General features: G+C 35.5%; 3 protein-coding genes and 1 long non-coding RNA gene across 8 annotated transcripts; 3 read left to right on the forward strand and 1 right to left on the reverse strand.

The window, feature by feature from the left end:
* Positions 1-6,349: 6,349 nt before the first annotated feature.
* On the forward strand, positions 6,350-7,186 carry LOC106383614 (glutathione S-transferase T3-like). The gene has a single exon (XM_048748724.1). The coding sequence runs from the start codon at positions 6,350-6,352 to the stop codon at positions 7,184-7,186; it is 837 nt and encodes a 278-aa protein (XP_048604681.1).
* Positions 7,187-7,967: 781 nt separating this feature from the next.
* Positions 7,968-12,627, forward strand: LOC125582169. Its single transcript, XM_048748725.1, has 3 exons — positions 7,968-8,379; positions 8,602-8,948; positions 12,616-12,627. Exons 1-3 carry the CDS (start codon positions 7,968-7,970, stop codon positions 12,625-12,627), a joined length of 771 nt encoding a protein of 256 aa, XP_048604682.1.
* Positions 12,628-16,638: 4,011 nt separating this feature from the next.
* On the reverse strand, positions 16,639-22,245 carry LOC111201891 (nitrate regulatory gene2 protein-like). 5 transcript variants are annotated; one of them, XM_048747189.1, is made up of 5 exons: positions 20,739-22,245; positions 18,702-20,641; positions 17,953-18,152; positions 17,643-17,866; positions 16,639-17,552 (listed from the first exon to the last, which is right to left on the reverse strand). In XM_048747189.1, the coding sequence occupies exons 2-5, from the start codon at positions 20,149-20,151 to the stop codon at positions 16,817-16,819; spliced, it is 2,610 nt and encodes an 869-aa protein (XP_048603146.1). In that variant the 5' UTR covers positions 20,152-20,641; positions 20,739-22,245; the 3' UTR covers positions 16,639-16,816. The 5 variants fall into 5 exon arrangements, with proteins under 5 accessions (XP_048603146.1, XP_048603149.1, XP_048603148.1 ...); XM_048747192.1 differs by having other exon boundaries at positions 18,702-20,936; positions 21,044-21,666; XM_048747191.1 differs by having other exon boundaries at positions 18,702-20,936; positions 21,018-21,666.
* Positions 21,472-23,077, forward strand: LOC125581548. The gene is made up of 2 exons (XR_007319167.1): positions 21,472-21,693; positions 21,783-23,077. It is a non-coding gene; the product is annotated as an uncharacterized LOC125581548 (long non-coding RNA).
* Positions 23,078-23,795: the final 718 nt, after the last annotated feature.

Raw genomic sequence — 23,795 nt, forward strand, 5'->3', positions numbered from 1 at the left:
AAGCAGGCAAGAAGGAGGTATAGAAGAAATTCTGTATTGCTTGTACAACTTCCGATCCTAGAAAGTCCCAAGAACCTTTGTAGAAAGCCGAGGTAAGTCCATCTGGACCTGGCGCCTTGTTTGGATTTAGTTTGAACAAAATCTTCATGATTTCCTCAGTGGTTGGGATGTTGATCATCTGCGCAGCCTGAGCGTCAGTGCAGAGGAACGCAGTCAGCGAATGGAACCACGATGGAGGAGATGGTTCAGTGAGCGGTAAGACTGTCGTAATACACTGGAAGTGGGTAATAGCGTGGCTGCTCATCTCCAGCAGATCAATAATCAGAACTCCCGTAGGCAGTGAGAACGAGCGGATAGTGTTGAAGTTGAGGCGAGTCTGGACTATTCTGAAGAAGTATGTTGTATTTTGATCGCCCTCTTTTAGCCAGTTAATACGGGACCGCTGCCTAAAGTACATCTCCTCTATATTCCTCAGGAAGATCCACTTCTGGAGCGCCAATTGTTCTTGTTCAAACAGTTCTGGTGTTGGCGTGATAGTACCTGTCCCTGCACAATTTGCAATAAACAGTTAGCCTCTCCAACTCTCTTTTGTATTTCTGAAAAATTGTCTTTATTGAGAGATTTTAAAACACTCTTGATTTTTTTCTGTTTCCAAAACAGGCCAGTGAGGTTCGAGACAATGCTTCCGGCGCAAGACCAAGCTTCAGAGACCACACTGTGAAAGTCAGGGTGGAGAGTTAGGTAGTTGAAAAATTTGAAGGGTCTGGTACCAGAGGAGGGGATCTTATAGGACAGGTCTATGAGACAAGGTGAGTGATCGGAGAATAGAGCTGGGAGGAAGAAGGAGGTACAGTTTGGGAACAGGTTCAAGACAAGGTTATTGATGAGAAGGCGATCGAGTTTCTTGGCTATAGGATCATCAGGCTGGCGGTTAGTCCAGGTGAATAGTGGGCCTTGAAACCTCATGTCGAACAGTCCCATCTGAAGAAGGCAATCTTTGAGTTCTACCATCCGCGTGGAGAAGCTGTTGACAGAGGCCAGAGAATGCTCATCATAGTGAATGATTTGGTTCAGATCACCTCCTATCATCCATGGAACAGTGGAGAGCGCAAAGGATTGACAGAGATTCAGAAGTTCTATCCAGAGGTCAGTTCTCTCTGCACTGGTCAGTTCTCTCTGCACTCTCATTAGAAGCATATATTGCAGTGTAGATAAAGAGGCTTGAGCCCGGAAGCTTGATTTCACAGGTGAGGGATTGACAGGACTGGCTCAAGAGCTTCACTGATACAGAATCTTTCCAAATCATTACGATTCGACCATCTTCATCAGACAAATGGTTAGATGTATAGTTCCATCCTCGACATACTTTATTCATTAGGTAGCTAAGGTTATGATCTTTTATATGGGTCTCCAAAATAGTACCAAAAATGGGCTGCTGGCAAGCTAACCATTGAGAAAAGGGTAAATGCTTATCCGGATCATTTAGACCACAGACATTCCAAAAAAAGAGTTTTGCACTCATTGGGTTAAGTTTTTGCCTTCTTCAGGAGGAAGAAGACCAGGAGGATCTAGGGGAGCAAAAGGGTTAAAAGTATGTACTGATGAAGGGGAGTGAGGCTCAGAACGGGAAGAGGTTTTTGGCTCAGTAGAAGTAAAAAAGGAAAGTTGAGCAGTGAAGGACGGAAAAATCTCAAGACTTGGGTTAGAGCGGGTACGTTTCAGAGAGGGCTTTGGGTCTGAGTTAGGGGAGGAGTCGAAAGGGGGGGTTAGTGTTTTTGAAAGGCTTATGGTGGTGGGTAGAGTGTGTTGGAGGCTTTTGGAATGTTGGTTGGAGTTTTTTGGAGGACAGGGAGGAGGCGAATTTGAAAGTTTCATCAACATGGTTTTTGTTTGACAAAGGGGAGGCAGAGACCAAGGAGGAAGGATCTTTAACTGTAGTAGAAGTTTCAACATCCATTCTCACCACAGTACTATTAGGAGACCCGAGTGGAGTCTTTGCAGAAGCTGAGCCATTGGGTGGGTTTGTGGAGGTTCAAGGGACATCCTTGGCAGGAGGGGGTTTTTTATGGGGTTTTTGTGGAGTTTTGCTCACTTGCTTTGGTTGAGGGGGAAGTTGGAGACAATTTTTTACTATGTGGCCCAACTCATTACAGTGGGAGCATGTTGGTGGAAGCCATGGATAAGACACCATTACCTCAACAATTTCACCATTCTAACGTTGGAATTCGACCACAGAGGGCAGAGGCTTTGTTAGATCAACCGCCACTTTGACGTGAGAGAGGGTTAAGCTGACAAGATTTTTGGTGAAATCATATGTCTCTATCGGCTCTCCAACAAGGCCCGCCACCAGACTCAAGCCATCGTCATGTCGGAGATCTAGAGGAACGCCTGTGAGATGAGCCCATATCTGGATGGACTCTAGTGGAGGGGAAGTGAACGAAGCTTTTGAGGACCATTGAACAGCATGAAACATTGAATCCCCTATGTACCAGACTGTTTTCTCAATGATTTTTTGCCTCAGATAAGCAGAGGGAATTCTCACGAGCATAGAGTAAGATAAAGGGTTGATGTGGATTTCCACACGCTTCCCTTTACCCCACATGTGATTAAGCACATTCTGAATCTGGGTGAAAGGTGGTGGTCTCCCGTTAAAGTAGCATATTATGAAGTCCTTATGCAGTTCTTCACCCTTCTGGAACACACTATCAGGTATCAGCACACGGGGTCTGCCAGATTCTGCAATGGTCACAGGCGCCAAACGACGAAGGGTTTTGTTTTCAGATTTTCGAATTTTTTCCACAAGTGTGGGAGCAGGGGGGTTAGCGGGCAGGGGAGGGTTTTAAGGGGGATTTACAGTAGAAGTAGAGGGTGCACATAGCTTTGCGGGTGAAGGTTTTTGGAGTATAGGGTTTTGGTTAACAGACGGCGGTGGTAGGATAAAAGGTACAGGAACAGAGCCATTTGAAGCTCTGTTAGTTTGAACAGGAGAGAATGGTTTAGGTGGAATAACTTTGAGGGTTTCAAGGTTTTCAAGGTTGGCTTTTCCAATCGACCCAAAGCTAACAGCGGGGAGCTGCTTTGCTGGTAGATTGAACAGAGGAGAGGCTGGTAAGAAGGGATCTACACCAGCAGTGGAGGGAGGATGAGAAATTGAGACTACGGCCTTGGATAACCTGACAGTTTGTAGTTCACGACGGGAGAGAGGAGGAGAGTTGTCAAGAGGGGGGAAATCTGGGTCAGGAGGGTCAGGAGGAAAGGGTGGGATGGGGTTTTGACTTTCACCGGCGGTGAGAAGCGGAGGTCTCGCGGCGGAAGCGTTGCTGCTAGGGAACCAGGGGTTCACCATTGGGAACCGGGCCTGAGAGGATTTTTTCTTTTTATGTTTTATATATACAGAACTTGAAAAAAATAATTTAAATAGAGAAACTAATATAATTAAAATAAATGTTCAAAAGATATGAGTGCTTTCGAAAAGAAAAAAGAAATGAAGTTAAGACTCTAATATTAACTAAGTTAGCTTTGATTGGTAACATGTAGTACACTTGATTTAAGTTGAGTTAAGCATATAAATCAAAAATGTTACCAATCATGAATTAGTTTTAAGATTTTGAAGTTGTGTTTGAGTTATAGTTGATTATAATTGAGTTACAATTTTGAGTTATAGCCTTTATAAAAATGATAACTCAAATCTAAAATCTACATCAACAAAAAGCTCATGTATTAAGATTTGAGTTAAAGAAAAGTTTGGGTTTGTCAATTAACTACCCACTACCTTTTGAGTATTAACAATTTAAAAATATTACAATACATAACCACGTAGCCTTTACGTTTTTAGTTTATATTATTTAATACAATATACTTAACAATTTATTATGGTTATATACTAGTTAGCCAAAGTTTTTCTCTAAATTATACCAAAAAGGCTTTTCTAAAATCACATTTTCATTTTAATTAGTTAAAAAAATCTATAATTTTAGTTGTTAATTTTCTTTGGTGATTAAAAATTTATGTAAATAAAATATTTGTATAAGTTCCAATTAAATAGTCAATTAAATTTTCTATAATTTTTTATTTTTTAATATTGTTTGGTAATTAAAAATTTATGTACATAAAATTTCAACATCCTTTGTTAATTTTGATTTATGTATTTTGTTTTTTCAAATTTTATTATTAAAATATTATTTATATTTTAAAATAATATATACTACAACTTATACATCAAAAATGTTACCAATCAAATAATATTGACAAAATAATAACTCACATTTTTACTACTCACCACATGAATCTACAGTTTCTACTACATAATTTTTACTGCAAGTTAGATCAAATCGTACATTTTATTGTAACTCAACTCTAATACTACGCGTCACCAGTCGAAGATATTTGAGTAAAACTCCTTTCTCCCTTGAAGTACAAGCTACCATTGCTTGCATGATGACCAATTAACGGATGACATGTGTTCCTATATACTCTCGCCGCGTCAAGTTACGGACGATTCTCTGTAGACGAGATATGTTGGCCACGAGAACGTCTCTTTCCAAGTCCAACATTTTTCTTTATTTATGCAGGCTGCAATGCACTAAAGTACAAACGACAATTTAAAATTCTCAAAAATTTCTAATAAATTTGTCAATCTCTCTTTATATAGTCAGAAATTGACTTCGTGGTTAAGTTCTCTTATATCCATATCTTCCAATGAATTTGTGGTGAAAAACTTCAAAGGTATAATTCATATCGTTTATGAATTCAAATCTTTATAATAGTTGTAATTTTATTTTCTTTTTAAACCATATATATGGCATAGTGTTTAGATCATCTCCATCGCTGGTTTATAAGGGGTTCATAAGCAAGCCTCTTACCCACTTTTGATTTAATAAATAATATAATTAAGTGGGCTGGTTAGAGGTGCCTCTTAAATAACAATTTTAAGGGGTGAGCTCTAAAGTACGTGGCAACTGCTTTTTTCATAATTTCGTTTACAGAAAAAACAAGAGTTATTTGACGCGAGAGAAATAAAAAAAAAACCACCGACGGCGAATATTTGGCGATTCAGGAGCGTCTTTGTTCTTAGGTAAATCAATATGAAAATCGATTCTCCTAGTTGTTTAGCCGTCGATTTATGGATTGCTACTTGTTTGATGTTGTTTTCCTGTCAAATTTGATTTCGGTTTTGATTAACAAATCTAATTGGGGATCAATTTGAAATAAGGGTTTTCGTCAGGGTTCAAAGACGATTTGGGATTTGGGGCTTTTGTCTTCGTTTTTGTTTGTTTTCGATTAGATTAGGTTTTCAAATCGATACAGAGTTCGTTTTCAAATTAGGTTTTGAAATTAGATTTTGGAATTGGTGCTTTCGTCTTTGTTTATTTCTTGTTAATGCCTCAATCCGTTTTTGACAGTATTAGAGGTTAGCTCATGGATCCTAATGAAGAGAGGAGATCTATGAAGGCACTTAAGGCCCACTTCGATAGCCTACATTTTGTAACAGACTCGATGCAAGGAATTCAAGAACGGTGTGCATGTGGGCAACGCTTAGTGCGCGAGAGAGCTCCAGAAGTGTTTGACTACCTACCAGGGAAGAGGTTCTTCACCTGCAAGGAGTACAAAGTAAGTGAACTACCTGTTCTATTTCTATCTGTCCAGTTTTCTTAGAAAATGTAATCATAGTTGTTATATTTCTGTAGGATGATGGGATGCATTACAGGCAGCCGTGGGTCTGTGCAGTCGAGGAAGAGCTAGGTTTCATGAAAACGAGGCTGGAAAAATGTGAAGAGTATAAATCCATGGTGGTAAAGCTGGAAGTCGAGAATCAGGAGTTGAAGGTGAGTTGCCTTCTATCTTTTCTTAACGATTTAGGTTATGTGTCTGGTATTCTTCAAAATCTTGACACACATTTTAAAATTCTTGCAGGCAGAGGTGGAGAAGCTCTTAGCCCGAGTGTCTCAGCTTGAGTATGTGCATAAGGTGAGTTCATAAAACATTTTAAAGTTTTTTACGATATCTAATTATCTAGTTTGAACATTTAAACATTATTTCAAACTTTGAAGTTTTTAAACATTAACTTCCACTTCATTTCAAACTTTTTTTGTTTTGAAACATTAACTTCGTATGTGAGTCCAAAGTTATCTGAGTCTTATTAATGGTGGTATGACTGGTTTTAATTGTTTCTTCCTAACTGCATTGAGTTGATTGGTCTTTAAAGCTCTATGTTAACTTTCGAAGGGTGGTGGTTAGGATTAGGTTAGATAGTAAATACATCATTTAACTTAGAACACTAGTTAAATAGACCTAGACACACATAGTTTTACCAACCACAGATAGTAACCAAAACCCACAAACTTAGAAAATGGCATCGTATTCTCCAGGGTTTGTTAGTCTTTTAACAAGCCAAAATGGAGAATTTAGCACTCCAGGGTTTGTGAACCTCTCAGGTTCTGAATCCATAGACCTCGAGTCACCTGATCTTCCAGCTTTTAGCATCCACTCCTCAGAAGCATCTACTGGCAAGGAGAGGAAGAAATGGTCTCCGAAGGAGGATGTTATTCTCATAAGTGCTTGGCTCAACACCAGCAAGGATCCAATAGTAGGGAATGAGCAAAAGTTGAGAAATTTCTGGTCAAGGATCCAGAATTACTACAACTCAAGTGTTCAGCATGTTGGGCTGGACACTAGGGAGCTAGGTCAATGCAAGCAAAGGTGGGGAAGGCTTAATGACCTAGTCTGCAAATTCTGTGGTTGCTATGATGCGGCATTGAGGGACCAATCAAGCGGTGAGAATGAAAATGATGTGATGAAGAAGGCACTAGACATGTTCTTCAATGACCATGGTTGTAAGTTCACTCTAGAGCATGCCTGGAGAGAGCTTAGGCATGACCAGAAATGGTGCTCTGCATATAAGGCTAAGGATAGTTCTAACGTGAAGCGGAAGCCGGTTGGTGGTGATGTTCAAGGCGATGAGGAGGTTACTGGCGCTAGGTCTCCGGGTATCAAGGCTGCTAAAGCGGCTAAGAAAAAGAAGGGTGTTCAAGAGGAGTCTAATCACACAGAGTTAAGAACAGTGTTGGAGATGAAAGACAAACTAAACAAGCAGAAGTTGCTGGAGAATTTGCTTGAGAAGCCTGACCCTCTTTCTGAGATGGAAATGTCACTAAAACTTAAATTGATGTCGGAAATGTTAGGATAAGTTTGAGTTTGTTGGGTTCTTAGGTAAATCGGTAATAGGTTTGAGTTAGTTGTCATGTGTTGAATTGTTTAGCACAGAGGAGTCTAATGTCTTGTTGTTTTCTGTCACAGGTGGAATAGATGACCACGGGAGTAGAGCACGGGAGCACAGCACGGGAGCACAGCACTGCTATCTTTTGTTGTTTTATGTCATGTGAACTTTGATATGTCTTGTTGTTTTATGTCATGTGAACCTTTCTTTTTATTTTCGTTGTCATGTGAACTACTCTTTGTCTATTTAAACGTATCTGAACAACTATTTATCATCTTTCTGGTTCTTGTCTACATTCCAAAGCATTTTCGGTTCAGTATAAGCAAAGGAGAGTTCAACTATATCATCCAGTTCTTTTTGTAAGCGGTGTTGTTATATCTCTTCTTTCTGGTTCTTGCTATATCATCTTTCTTGATACTACTATTACTATATATCATCGCTTGTGTTTAGTGTTTTCATTAGAAACACGAAACGAACATGAAAAGCAACAACACAACCATAGATATGTTAGTTCATTATTGGTTTACATTGCTATAAATTAGTTAAATACCATATGTTATCTTATATACTTATTAATATTTAGTTTCAGTAATTATTATTAGCCACATGTATACGTTTATTGCTACAAAATTTAATTGAGAAATATATCTAAATATTTAAATGTAAAATAAGAGTTTATATAAATGTTTACCAATAATATTGTTTGGGTCTTTTTATTACAGGGATTTAAAAGTTTTATTAAGAGTTTAACATGGCATCATCATCCAACGACGAAGAACAAAATTTAGAAAACATGTTTGAAGATTATTTCGAACAACAAATCGAAGTAATGTACAACAACATAGTGGACTATCAACCGCCAGTACTGAGGAGACGAGCATACATAGAAAGAAACCGCGAGGAACGGCACAACCGCTTGTGGAATGACTATTTCAGTGACGAGCCGACATATCCACCTCACTATTTTAGGCGCCGTTTCCGAATGAACCGATCATTATTCACGGGGATTGTTAATCGCTTCTCCAATGAAGTTCCTTATTTTCAACATAGAAGAGATGCAGTTGGCCGGTTCGGGCTATCTCCACTACAAAAGTGTACTGCAGCAATTAGTATGTTGGCCTATGGTTGTGCGGGTGATATGGTGGACGAATATCTCCGCATGGGTGAGACCACTGCCTTATTGTGTTTGGAAAAATTTACTGAAGGAATCATAGATTTATATGGAGAGAAGTATCTACGAAGACCCACACCTGAAGATCTTCAATGACTACTTGATATCGGAGAGGTACGCGGTTTCCCTGGGATGATAGGAAGCATTGACTATATGCATTGGGAGTGGAAAAATTGTCCACACTCTTGGAAAGGTCAATATACACGTGGTGCAGGGAAGCCAACAATTGTTCTAGAGGCTGTAGCTTCACAAGACCTCTGGATATGGCACGCGTTTTTTGGACCACCGGGTATCTTGAACGATATTAACGTCCTTGATCGGTTTCCGGTTTTTGATGACATTATCTATGGTCGAGCTCCAAGAGTTGAATTCACCGTCAACGGTCACAAGTATCATAGGGCCTACTACCTCACCGGCGGTATATATCCAAAGTGGCCTACCTTTATCCAATCCATCTCTATTCCTCAAGGTCCAAAGGATGTGTTATTTGCAGAACGTCAAGAAGCCGCCAGAAAAGATGTCGAGCGTGCATTTGGAGTCTTGCAAGCTCGTTTTGCAATTGTTAGAAACCCGGCTCTTCTTTGGAAGAAGGAAAAAATCAGCAACATTATCAGAGCATGTATCATACTACACAATATGATAGTGGAAGAAGAACGAGATGGATACATTCGATACGATATATCATAATTCGTAGAAGGAGAAACAAGCAGAAGTTCAGAGGTAGATTTCTCGTTCTCTACAAACATGCCTTCAAATCTCGGTAATATACTTGCCATTCGGAGTGAACTTCGCGACCAAAAGAAAATGAACGATTGAAGACCGATTTAATTGAGAATATATTTGCAAAATTTGGTAACCAACAATCATAATTATTGTATGTTTTATATTTTTTTCAATAAACATAACTTTTTTTTTCATAAATTAAATAATATTAGTTTATTCCTAAGAACCCCACTTTGGAGTTCACCAATGGACACCCAAAAAATTGGAAATCCTTAACTTTACAAAATTAATTAAAAAAAAAAATTGCTAAGAACCTCTCTTAAGAGGTTCACCGATGGAGTTCTCTAATGAGGAAGCGCCGCTTCGACACACACGTCGCGGAGAGAAAGAAGAACGAGACACGTCTAGACGCCTCAAACAAACGAGGGACACACGTCAAATTGATTGCCGCTTCATCACCGTCTAGATTCACCACCGGAGAACCACCGTTTCACCGGAAAACCGAAACCACGCCGGATCCATGAACTCCGACTCTAAAAACTTCATCATCTACGCTCCTTCCACCAGAGATCATCCATCGAATATTCTCAAGATGTTATACAAGCACGGAGCCTCCACAATACGATCCAGGCATCGAACACTTGATCCTGGAAACACCTCACCACACTTCGTCACCTGAGCTCTTTCCACGGAGAGCATCATCGAACCTGTTTCGAGATCTCACCCAAAGACGACAGGTACGAATCACAAGAGGCTATAGAAAATCCAAAACCCGAAAAATATATATCGGGAAGCCGACGACGAGGAGCCAAGAAAAGCCACCACCCTCGGGATCGATAGCCGGCGACAACGGAGCTATAAGAGCCTCCGCATCCCGGGATCAAAAGTCCGACCAGAAAGAACTGAAATCGAAAGGCAACGTCGATCCCTCTTCCTCACAAAAGAGCATGCATGAAAGAAGGAAAGAGAAACTAAGCTAAGAATAGGAAACCGGACCGACGGCGGCTAGGGTAGCCGGAACCGTCGGCCGGAGAACTCAATATCACGGCGGTTTTCTAGTGAGAGGCTAGAGAGAATTTTTCAAGTGCTCTGGTTATCTGATAGTTAGTAAAAGTTTCAATTATATTTACTTTTTAGTGTGTATGATAAGTATAATATACACCTTAGGTTATAACATGCACATAAGATATAGATGGTATTTTAGTTTAGTGCTCCTTTAAAAAAAGAATTAGATTTTGACCCGTCCTAAAGGGTGAAAATTGATTTGTCAATTTTTAATTTTAATATATGTTATTTATAATATGTGTATTTAATATTATTTATATTTTTGTTTAATATTTGTGTATATATATATATCTGACATATATATAATATTTTATTAAATATATATATAATTGAATGGTGTTATAATTTGTGAGTCTCATATTTTTTCTCTTATGTTTGGAATGATTTGGAACTTTGTTGATTTAAGAGTAGTTTAGTTTTGTATGATCTAATTATATTAAGAGATAACCAAAAATATTTTAAAGATGTTATTGGTTAATTTCAATTTATCTATGTCGGTTAAGATTTGGTTTAATTTAAGTTGGTAGGTTGCATTTTACAGGAGGCTTGATATATTCTAGTAACAACTATGAAAGAGCCCAAAATCTAAACAACTATAAGTAGTAGATAAAAATCAATCCCTAAATTAATATATTAGATTCAATTGAGTGCAGGTGTCACCTAGGATTTTATTTATTATATAATTGATTAAAAATAACAACATAAAATTATGCAAAAAATAAAAATGTATTTTAAAAAATTATATCAACAAACTTAATGAATTATTATCTGCGTATTTTCATCTTGTAATCAGTAACATAAAGTTTATATTGCTAAACTTCTGTATTTGGATAAGTATAAGGGTAATTTGTTAAATATGACTCAAAACATGATTTCAAATGAAAATCTATATTCAAACTTGAATCAAATGAAAAACTAAACATGATTTTGGAAAGTTTGATTTTTTTTTTTGAAAAATTAAATTTTATCTATATGTGTTTATTTTTGTGTATATTTTAAGTTGATTTTATGAAGTGTTTACTTAGTTAATTAAATTAAGGGGTTATGTTTAGGATCTAGACGACTAACTTGTAAGTCATTTGGTGAATAATTTAATCCAGACGACTTACATGTAAGTCGTCCTAATATTTCCACCTAAAATTTATTTTTCCGCTTAAACATTATTTTATTCAAAAAAAGAAAAACAAAATTTTACATAATAATGATTGTTTACTAAACTAAAATTGAAAATCTCAAATGTATTTTTTTGAAAAATTAAATATTTACCTATATGTGTTTATTTCTGTGTATAATAAACTTTTTTTAAGTTTAATTTGATTTTATGAAGTGTTTAGTTAGTTAAATTTTGTTTAAGAATTACGTTTACGGTTTAGACGAGTCGTTTAGGAAGTCGTCTAGGAAGTCATCGATTTTAGTTTCCCGCTAAAAATATTTTAGTTTCCTGCTAAAAATATTAAGTGTTCTCAACGAGATCTTCTGGACGACTTACAAGTAAGTCTTATAGGAAATCGTCTAAATTGAAAATATGTAACCTAATTGGATTTTTTGTCTCTATATATTGAGAAAAATTTACACATTCTCTTAATTCCTCTTAGATAGATGCAACAAACATTTAATGTTCATCATTCTAAAACTCTCTGTTTAATCTCTTTGAACTTATAAACACCAAACTTTATATCAATTTATTATTTTTGTCTCATGTTTTTCTCACTAATTTATAATGTTTTTACAGGGTTTTCATCACATGGTTCTTATCTTCCACTCATTTAAAGGTAGATCTATTAATTTAGATATGTATTTTTGTGTGTTCTATAAAGGTTGATTTATTTAATCTTACTCTCACCTTCTCTGTTTTTAAGCCATTTGAACATTTTTGGATATGAAAGTTTTTCAGATTTGGATTTGGATATGCAAGTTTTTCAGATTTGGAAGACTTCTGGGACGACTTACTTTTTAGTCATCTAAAATATAATGCGCTAGAAAACTTTTAGGAAGTCTTCTAGATGACTTTCAAGAAGTCTTCCAGACGACTTTCAATAAGTTTTCCAGACGACTTCCAGAAAGTCTTGCAGACGACTTCCAGAAAGTCTTCCAGGCGACTTCCAAAAAATATTCTGGAAGTCTTCTGACAAAGTCTTCTCTCATGTTTCTCATTTTCATAACAGATCTGAACGTTATAGTACGTTCTTATGTCTGATTTTTCTTCATTTTGTAACTCATGTTACATAAAGTTCTTATATTTTTCACAAACTAAAACTCTCCAAATCCATTCTAATTTTTTTGACTTGAAAACACCAAATTTAATATGATTTTTTCAGTTTTGTCTCATGTCTTTCTCATTAATCTATTTTTTTTGCAGGTTTTTAATCAGATGGTTCTCATCTTCCGTTGGGATATGTACATTGTGTATCTTATGCCTTAATGTATGTTGATTTTTCAGATTTGGGCTTGATATACATGTTATTCAGATCTGTATCAGACTTTGAAAGACTTATGGGAAGTCTTCTCGGAAATCTTCTAAAATATAATGCGCTAGATGACTTCCAGAAAGTCTTCTAGACGACTAAAATATAATGATCTATAATTGTTTTGTTTGTGATATATTTTGTGATTTGCAAGTGTACTACTTTAGTTTGATTTTTTTTTGTAAAATCAGTAATAATATTTTCTAAGATGTAATATATGTGTTAACAATGTGCTTACACATTTACAAATCAATGAAATAATAAACTTCAATAGCTTTCTTCTTATCTTTGAATCTCTCATATGCAATAATAAACTCCAATGACCTTCTTCTCATCTTAATAAACAAGAATTTTGGTAGTCTCGTATTAATACAACATTTTAACCATTCTTCCATCTCATAACAATAATCATCACTGGTGTCTATAACAATATTATTTAAGAGATGGAAATAAACAATAGTAATTAGCCAAAACATATCACATTTTTTTTACAAGTTTGTGTTGAAAAACTTAGTCAAATTTAGTACAACTAAAAGAGAAAACATATTTTTAAAATATGAGTTTTACATATATTGAAGTTACTTAGCACTCTTAAAAATACAAGTTATCACGGAAGTCTTCTCAGATCAGTTAGAAACTTTAATTAACATGAATGTTGGCATCCTCATAAATATTACCAATTAAGTTATATTAATTTTTTTTAAAAAACTTAAAAAATTAGGAGTTCCAAAAAAAAAAAACAACTTAAAAAATCATATCTTTGTATGTAGTCTCATCTTATATCAGTAAATAAATATTCCTAAATTTATTAGAGTATTTTAGTTTGGTGCAGGATGTACCTAAGGTTTTATTATTAGATAATTGATCATAAACTAATACATTAAAAACGACAAAATAAGACAAATATTCAAATAACTGTTAAAATATGCATTGTGTTAATATCCGGAAGGAAAAAAAAATAATCATGGAAAATTGAAAATTAAGAAATAAAATTTATAAATACTAATAAATTAAAAATATTTTTTTATTTCTTAAAAAAAAGCAATGTATGAATATTGTCATGATTGTGAAGGTTTCTGAGGGTTTTGAAGTTGAGTGAAGCTTATTTGTATTTAAATGGGCATAGATATATGATTGTGAGCCCAAGCCCAATCGTTAATAAGTTAACATCTCCAGTACTTATTTTCATCTTGATCAAGTCTGAGCACTATATTTTGTATTTAATAGAAACTAGATTTTGAATCCGCGGAACCGCACGGATATTTGATTTCATTAATATAATATATACAACATTTTATTTTATCTCATTGGTGAGATATATACATGTATAACATTAAAAATATAGGTAAACATTTATTTGAATCTTTCAAACATAATAAAAACATAATAAATTTATATTTTGTATTATATAAATAAATTTTTCAAATCATCAAATGTATTTGTCGTTTTATTATATATATTCTATTGTATTTATATTTTAAATTGATATTTATCTTGAGGACCGCAAAAAAAATTAAAACTAAAAGAATAATTCATTATTTAGTAATTTGAATTGTATTTATGAAATTCTTTAAAATATTCATCTACAATAATAGTTAAACGATTGATATTATTTATTTATATATATATATATATGATCAAATGAACTACTAAACATTAAATAAAAATATTATGTGTACTCTTTAGTGATTATTAAGGTATTTATCGTGTTTAAGATAGCAAGAAATGTGGAACAATATATTATGGTGTAAATGCAATTTAGAAAATATAATATGCTAGATATTGCATAATATTGTTGAGATTTTTCTGAATTTTCCATATATATTAATAGTAGACGACTTTGGAAACTTTTCTAGAGATAGTATATTCGTGATTTTGACTAAAATATTAATAAATTCTTACATTATTATGTTCAATATTCATATTCCATTATAATGAATATTAGATTTTTATCTATACTTTCAAGTACATTTTATATTTTTTATTAACATAAAAATATATTTGTTTATTTAACTTGTTTCAAATTGTTTACTTTCTTATTTCTAATAATTTATAATTCAAATGGGGTCATTCATTTCTAACGTGTTTGTATTGATCAAATGTTGTTTTAATATCGTCTAATGGAAATGAGTTAACATAATTATTTGTCAACTTTTATTTATTTGACTGTATAACATGTAGATGACTGTAATATATTTTCATATTCTGAAATCTGTTTGTTTCACAAAAGATATAGATTTTATTGTACTTTTCACATATATAGTAAATAAATAATAAAATAGTCAGGTATATTATCAATATTGTTAGGTTTCAAACAGATATAGATTTAAAAAGCTTGATTTTTTTTTTATAATTGAGTATTATATAAACTTGATTTTGGTAAATATATATTAGCCAACATAAATATAGAAAAATATACTGTGAAATTATAAGTAAGGTATAACACAATACATGAAAAAATGACATTTTATGTGATGGTAAATATATGGTTTTGAAAATTATGTAATAAATCAAGCTTTAGATTCCTGTAGTTTAAGACCTGAACAAAAAGAAATCAAGCTTTAGACTTCATAAAAAAAATTGAACAAAAATAAGAAAAGTTAAAGATGGTAGGCGTACCAAAAAAAAGGACCAGAAAAACGTTGGGACTTTTATAATCATTTGCTTAATCATGTAATTCGTGACTATTGTTTTTATCTTTTGTAAAAAAAGTCAGTGGCTATTGCTAATGAAGAGAGAAAATATAAAGCAGCCAGAATATATGTTAATCTTGTTTTAATATTTGGCATTAATAAATAAAATATATGGAAATTGATAAAATCATTAAATATGATGATTTTTTATGAGATAGTACAAAATAAAATATCACACATGAAAAAACTATGATTTCTGTTTTAGCATACAAGATAGACAGTTATGACATGATTGTTGAATTTAATGCTCAGAATCAATATTTAAAACCATCCCCAGTTAACGATCCGGTCTCTGCTCCAACTAATTCATACTGTTTCTACAGAACTACCTTTTGGTGCACCAATGACAAATCTGACAATTGTAGATTTTTTGTTTTGTTTTTAGGAGTTGAGAAGATAGTTAATTTGATACGAGTATACGCCATAACAAAGCAACATTCTATATTTTAGACATTTACACATTGGTGACAATAATAAACATAAACATTTAAAAATCCATAATGTGATACTACAAATACCTAAAGATAAAACAAACAAAAAAGTATAACACTGTTGAACTTTATACTTACCATTTGTAATCCAAAAGAATAAAAGAAAGAGTTCATCCACATGATATTTGCAAAACACCTAGCCACAAAGATACTTGTAAACTCTTTATCTAATTATAATCTCAAAATTCATTAAGACACTACATGTAAAGAATAATGATAACGTAGGTTTCTTGATTCTTCATGGACATCGAGGACTTTTTCCTGGACTGTTGGGGAAAACCAAAGAAGCTTGTTGCGGAATACACAAGCTCTTATTCCCTTGTTCAGAATTCGTCTGTTCTCCAGAAGCTTAAAGTAGTTTGTATCATAAACTTAGTCTCTAATCAAGTATGTGAAATACGAATCAATTAAGATAAGAAGGAACACAAAACATTTTTGTTAATCCAGTGTTTACCTTTCTTCTCCATATGAAGAAAGAGTTATGCTCATCGGAGAGAGAAATCGGTCTCTCAATCTTCTATTATAACAAACACGAGAGTACAATATCCAGAGGTTACAGCTCCTATCAATCTCTCTTGATCTCTGTTACAAATATAAATGACAATTTTCGCAATAAGAATGTTAAAATTCATTAACCAATAACTATATAATTTTTAAAAATTCTACAATAATTATAAAATTTACTTCCACTAATACCCCTAACTTTATATGCGTAGGTAAGCCCTTAATGCTCATAAGCCTGTAAAATGATCAATTTTTTAGTCACTCTTTGGTTAGTAAAGACTATAAGTTGACGTTGATGCAAAGAAAAAAAGAAGACAGAGCTAATCTTATGTAATGACGAAATAACATGTAAACCGCAAACTACAATATACGAGATCAATACTTCTCAAATCTTGTTTTGTTTTTTTTTTTCTTGAATGTGGAATCTATATGAACCTATATCTAATTTCAAGTAACAAAACTTCAAAATATTGCAAAATGTGACTCTCTCATGAAGAAGTCTGAGGACGTTGAAGCCTAACAATTCCATGAGCTTTAACAACCTCTACGTTGAATTTTCTCAACGCATCAAAAATAGGAGCGAGTCCACCTTTCAGCGTACTACTCGAAGAAGACGCCACCTTCACAGTGGTTTCTTTACGTTTACCTCTCTCCTCCACCAGCTTCTTCCTCATCGAATCCAAATCCACTTTCAGATCATCCAAAACCGACACTCCACTCTCCGACCGACCTTTCGAAACCACACTTCTCTTATCATACTCCCCATGATCTCTAAACTCCATCTCCGCTGCTGCTCTAACCCTTTGTTCTTCTTCCTCTTGCTTCTCCCACAGCTCGTGTAAGCTCGAAGCGAAGCTTTGCATTGCATTGCTCACTTTCTCTCCAGACACTCTCTTCATTGCTTCTTGCCAATCTTTGCATATGGAAAAGATTGGTGGTGCACCGATCTGGCTAGGAGAGAAAGGAGCGTATCCATCCTCTGTTGCTTCAGGTTCGTAGTGAAGACATTTTGAGAGCCACTGGTTTAGAAAATGGACGTATTTCTTCTGTGTGTTGACCCACTCATTGAAGCTGATGCACCAGTCTCTTAGCTCCATCTCAAGATCAAGAAATGCTTTCGAACTAGAGACGGTGTTGGCCTTTACAGATCGAACCTTGCTCTCCATGATGGCTTGGAACTGTTTCTGGTGGCACTTTAGCATTGCTCTCCACATTCTCACCAACCTTCAAAGCACAAACATCAGTTTTTTTTATTGTTTTGTTTCTTGTAGCTTACTCTGTATATAGGTATGTGCGGAGAGATGACTCACTTACCCGTGAATAAGCTGTGTTAGTTGTGGCTGTAACTCTTCATCTCTGAGTTTATGGATTCTTTTTGAAATAGAATCAACAGATCTTATAGAGATATCTATTTTCATCAGAAGCTTCTTGATGTATGCTCGAGTGGCCTCGATCTTGGTAGCTTCTGCTCCATGTGTGTCCATTTTCTTCAGTGACTTGCACTTCTCTTCATAGATGGAACGAAGCTTCTCTTCTCCCTGACATCAGGTACGAATCACAATGTCACATCACAAGATGCAAGAATCCAGAAGAGTAATATGAAAGCTCAAGAAGCATGTAGTACCTTGACTTCCTTGTAGAGTTTCTTTTCCCACGCATAGAGTTTCTCCAAGGTTGATGAGAGGTTTCCAGTGAAGCCTACATCAACATCTTGCCCATTATACGCTTTGGCCATTTGTATTGTTCTAGATGTTAGTCGTATTGATAGTTCAGGTTTAGAGCGTGTGGATGGTGCTACAAGATACATGATCCTTGATAAAATAACTGAAACATAAAACATAAGGTCACAGTCCAGCAAACTCTAGCACACAGAAGAAAACCTATATTCTAAAAATAGGTTTAGTCAGTCATATTTTTTATGGTTTAAACCGTTCTAAATCGATTAATCTAAGTTGGTTTAGTTTGATGAAATTGGTGTAAATCGGTAAAATCAAATGACGATGTTAGTGTAAGTCCACAAATTCTGATTTCTATTTTTTGTATACTTAATTTTGATAATTCATAAAAATAATTTTATAATCGAATTTAAAAATTAAAATATCTAATACAAATATATAAATATACTAATAAATAAATAATTTTTTAACACCTAGCCTCCAGGCTCCAGCTATACTCCTGAGTCCTAATAATACACTTTATTAAGGGCCTTGTTACCTCCTAGCAATTTTTGACATTGAAAAAACCTATGCAAAATGCATGATCATGACTTATTCTGAATCTTGAATCAAAAGGAAACAAGCTCTCATCTAGTAGTACACTAGTACTATCAGAATCTCAGACAAGACAGCATGCGAGAGTTAAGACAAGGTTTACCTTTAAAGCCACCCTTGTCTTTATGCTGATAAGGCAACTTGCTGACCTCAAGCAGCACAGCAACCTCCTTCCCACACGAAGCAGCAATCTCGAACTCACTCTTAATCTCCTCCACAACTTCCTTGATCTCCCTAGTTTCACGAATCGACAAACTCGAAAAACTACTTATCATAGAAGACTCAACATCAAAAGAGGAACTACTCGCTTCCTCCTCCAACTCAAAGCTCACAACTCCTTTCTTGATCCCATACACTTGCTGTTCCGACCCCTCCTCTGTCTCCACGATCGTCTCCTGTCCACTCGAACTGTTACTGCTCTTAACATAGTGAAAGTCAGATTCCACGTCACTTCCTGAAAACGTAGAGACGGTCTCTGAATCTAATGAGCTCTCGGTGGCTACTTCTTCCGGTAAAGGCACTGTTTCTTTGTGTTCTTTCACCTTCTTCAAAGGTGGTGTTCTCTTTGGACGTCTGTACACTTGCTTGATCACTTCGTGCTCTGGTACTTCTTCGAGCTCAGGGATCCCTTCCCTCTCTCTGACCTCCTTCGAGTCAGGGCTGCTCGAGATCGACCCCATTCCCGGAGGATAGTAGCTCGGAGCTGCACGAGAACGTGCGTTTCCGTAATCGTACGTATCGAAAACGTTCAGGAAGTCCCATGTGGAGACTCTAGGCGGGGAGGGAAGAGCCGGTGGTGGTGGCTTTGCTGGAGAAGGAGGAGGATAACCGGAATAATTATTAACATTAGGGAGATAACCGGAACCGGTTGGCCCAGGATTAATGAAATAACCGGGACCCGACGGCTCTACTCGGTGATGATTCTCCGGTTTGAAAACGAACGGTTGAGATTGCGCCGCGGATTTCTTCATGAAATACTTTCCTTGATTCGGGTTTGGATTCTCGCCGCTGAATCCCCATCCTCCAACCGGATACGGGTATGGATAACCCGGTGGAGGATAGCTTGTTGGATAACCGGAAGGAGGATAGTCGGTTGGATAACCGGGTGAAAATGTTTGTTTTGACCGGTTTAGTTCTGGTTCAGGAGTGGTATCAATTTGAATATGATGATGATCATCATCATCTAAACCGGATTCAGATCCGGAAGAGAGATTCAAATGCGAACCATCTCCATCTTCTTCCTCTTCTTCACCTTCTTCGATAACCGAATGAGAAATCGACGTGGAGGAGATTGATCCTTTGCGTTTCTTCGGCTTCCCTTCGTCGGAGGGAAGCGTGAGAACGACCGAAGAAGAAGAGGAGGAGTTAACAACGTTCTCCTCGTCAACGAAACGTTGTATAGCTTCACCCACGTCGCGGAGAGACTGTAAGTAAACGAGGTGAGCTACGGCGAGAGCGGAGCGATGATGGGACGCCGTTTTGATCAGTTCTTTACGCTCTCTGCAGAGAATCACAAGCTGCTGTTCATCTATCTTAGATCCTCCGCAACCCATGGAAACCAACAAAGGTTACGTCTTTCTCAAGAACTCTGTTTCAAGTCTCATTCTTTTTCCAGACACGAAGCTGCCATGGCTTCAAAGAAAGTTGTCGGAACAGAGCAAGTTTTCTTTTTTGGAAGCCATGGCAGCTTCATCTTTCTCCTCTGTTTTTAAAAACACGACAACTTTTCTTTTTTTAAAAACAGAGGAGAAAGATGATGCATGAGTAACAGCGAAACAAAACAGAAGAATCCATGGCTGCTGCTGTCTGATGACTTATTATACGAAACGTGAATACACGAAGGAGACTGACAACAAAACAAAAAAAGAAAAGTCGTCGTCTTGCTATTTAATAATTGTAACTTTACTAAATTTAATGGATAGAGATGTGCGAGGAAGAAAGCTCGGCGAATAATTAATTGCAGAATTAAATTGGGGGAAGAAGAAAGTGGGAGCAACGAGGAATGGTTAAGAGCAGGTCCATCGGAGGTTGTAGCGAGGGGTTCTAAACGAAAAAAAGAGAAAAAATAAATGAAAAATAAAATAAAGAGACAGAACCGGTCCCATATATGGAGGTTGAAGAATCAGTAAAAACCCCATACGTGGCAGATGCATATTGGCTTGAGAAAAAGTGACCTCTTCTCTTCTCTTCTCTTTCGTATTCGATCTGTTTCTCTCTTCTTTGATTCTCTCCGCGCTCGCATCTCCATCTATTTTTACTTCCTCATAGAGCAATCGGATAACCTCAAACCCCACTCAACGAATCTCCATCTCTCTCCGCGCTCGCATCTCCTTTTCCTCTGCACATATAAATCCACGATGAGTATTATAATAAACATCGATTCCTCAAGTATTGTCAGAGAAGAAGAGGAACTGGTAACAGTAATCGATCGGGTTTGGCGAGTACGAGCGGAGGAAGATGCGGCGAGGATGGGAGGCCGCCGCAGATGATGATGATTGATGATCGGAGGATAACGGAAATCTTAGCTTCTGTTTTGTTTCGCTGTTACTCATGCATCATCTTTCTCCATTGTTCTTCATTTCTCTCTCTTCTCTGCTACTAAAAACAGAGACGCGCGTCATCCATTCTTCTCTCTTTCTTTTTGGATACTCTTTTTCCCTTCTAAATTTTGATCTGTAGTTACTGCGGCAGCGTTCGTTTAACGAACAGGACTAATAATGTTGTCGTGTTTTTGAAAACAGAGGAGAAAGATGATGCATGAGTAACAGCGAAACAAAACAGAAGAATCCGTGGCTGCTGCTGTCTGATGACTTATTATACGAAACGTGAATACACGAAGGAGACTGACAACAAAACAAAAAAAGAAAAGTCGTCGTCTTGCTATTTAATAATTGTAACTTTACTAAATTTAATGGATAGAGATGTGCGAGGAAGAAAGCTCGGCGAATAATTAATTGCAGAATTAAATCGGGGGAAGAAGAAAGTGGGAGCAACGAGGAATGGTTAAAAAGGACTAAATGTTTTTTTATTTCTTTCTTCTCTGGAATTCTAGTTCACCACCGGGAGAGAGTGACAGTCAGAGTAGAAGGCGACGTGTAAGTATTTTCTTCTCTTATTTTATTTTCTTCATGACTCTTTTTATATGCAAAATTGAGATTTGTTATATGTTTCTATTTTTGTGTAGACAACGTGATACTGCGGTATACAGTTTGTACATAATACATCCAAAAGTGGTAGATAAAAAGCTTTACTGTTTTATTACCCACAGACAAAATAGATTTCATCATTTGGATTAACTATAAAATTAGGAAAAAGACTATAAAAATGGATTATAGCTTACCAAATAATACAAGAGTTATTAATACCATAGGACAGTTTTCATGTTTTTATTACATGATGAGGCAGTTTCAGCTACCAAGGTAGTTTTTATTAGTTGTTACATAGATGCCCCTAACTAAGCTTTAACGATAATAGCTTCTGGTTTCTTATTTATGCTGACTAATTTTTATTTTAAATTTTAAAATGATTTAAAATTTTAAAACTGACAAAAGCAGTCAATTACTTTTTATTTTCAACCACATGTTTCATATCTCTTCTTTCTTCTTTCTTATCTCTTTCACTTTAACATAAGTAAACAAAAATGGTGAATAAATTTGAGAATAAACATGAGAAGTTCGGGATTTGTTTCGTATCTCTCAGTTTTTTTTCCAATCCTCTGCATCATCCATCCCTTTTCCTTCCATTTCTTTGTCTTTAACCTAGCATATGTTTGATAAGTGATGTTGGTTTATGGTCTCTTTTCTTGTTGCTTGTGGTGTTGAGATAACAGATGGTGCTATTCTTGAAAGCATGTGCTAGATTGTATGATTTAATTTAACTTTGTGTAGTCTAGAAAGTTTGATGTTCAAATTTTATTCTTGGTCAATTCTTTAGCGTTGATTGAATGTTTGTTGAGATTACATAAAGAGATCTTCTAGACTAAGTGGTGTTATATACATCTTAGGTTTTGCAAACATAATACTTTATATATTCATGTTGATGACCCATACAAGTTGCTTGTTCATATTGCACACTTGTTTGTCTTTGATGTATGTGAAGGGATGGAGGACCTCTGGAGGTAGTGTACATGTGTAGTAGTGGCCACGTGTACACATGTACAAAAGTTGATATGTATGCATGTCTGAGTGTTGAGGTGTACACTTTATACCAAAGTTTGTGTGTACCAATGTAATAGATTTTTTTTTTGTGTGTACATGCATACAAGTGTTGTGTTGTAACTGTGTGTTTCTTGGAAGTTTATCCGTGTGTATATAACTGTTTGTGTATTCGTTAGCTTGTTTTGATGAAGCTGATATTTTTCTCGTATAAACGTGGAAATTTGAGTGTGATTCAGTGATAAAGAAAATGTATGGTGATCATGGCATTTGAACTCTTCTTGTATGTACATATTAAAAATTAATAAAAAAACTAAACTTTTAAGAAAGATCTTAACAAGAAATAAGCTAGTAACATTTGAAATGTTCACATATAATTTAGTTTTTACAAATCTATAGCATAAATTAGCAAGTTTAAAATTTGTACGAAGCATCAATGTGTACACCGAAATTTTAATATTCATAGGAATAAGATATACAAAAATCCACATGTACATTGGTTTGCTAGTATCAAATATACAGATTACCATGGTATAACATTACTTAAATAGACATATACAATCTATAATATACATTTGCAAGTTTTAAGATTTGTGCATCCAATGACATTGACGTGTACATATAAATTTTATTATCCACATGTACAATGAGTTAAAAAAATCCACATGTACACCGATTTTCAAACATTAACGTACACTTTATTAGTAAAACTACAAATTGACACATTATTATTCAAAGGATGAAGCCGTGAAGCATCACTAACATTACTTAAATAGACTTATACAAATCTATAATATACATTTGCAAATTTTAAGATTCGTACATCCAATGACAAAATCTAACAAACAACGTACAAAAATCAAAACTTTAGTGTAAAGACAGAATCTTTGATTGTTCTTATAGAGAGAATGTATGTACAGGGAAAGTCAGTGGTGACTTTGCCAAGCTCATCGATGGTGGAGGAAGGAGAAGAAGTCAAGATTCTGGGGTTGATTTGCTATTGGACGCGCTGTGGCGGAATGACTGAGGGATGAATTTTTTGA

This window comes from Brassica napus, chromosome C2, assembly GCF_020379485.1.
Source record: "Brassica napus cultivar Da-Ae chromosome C2, Da-Ae, whole genome shotgun sequence".
NCBI classification, from domain to species: Eukaryota; Viridiplantae; Streptophyta; class Magnoliopsida; order Brassicales; family Brassicaceae; genus Brassica; species Brassica napus.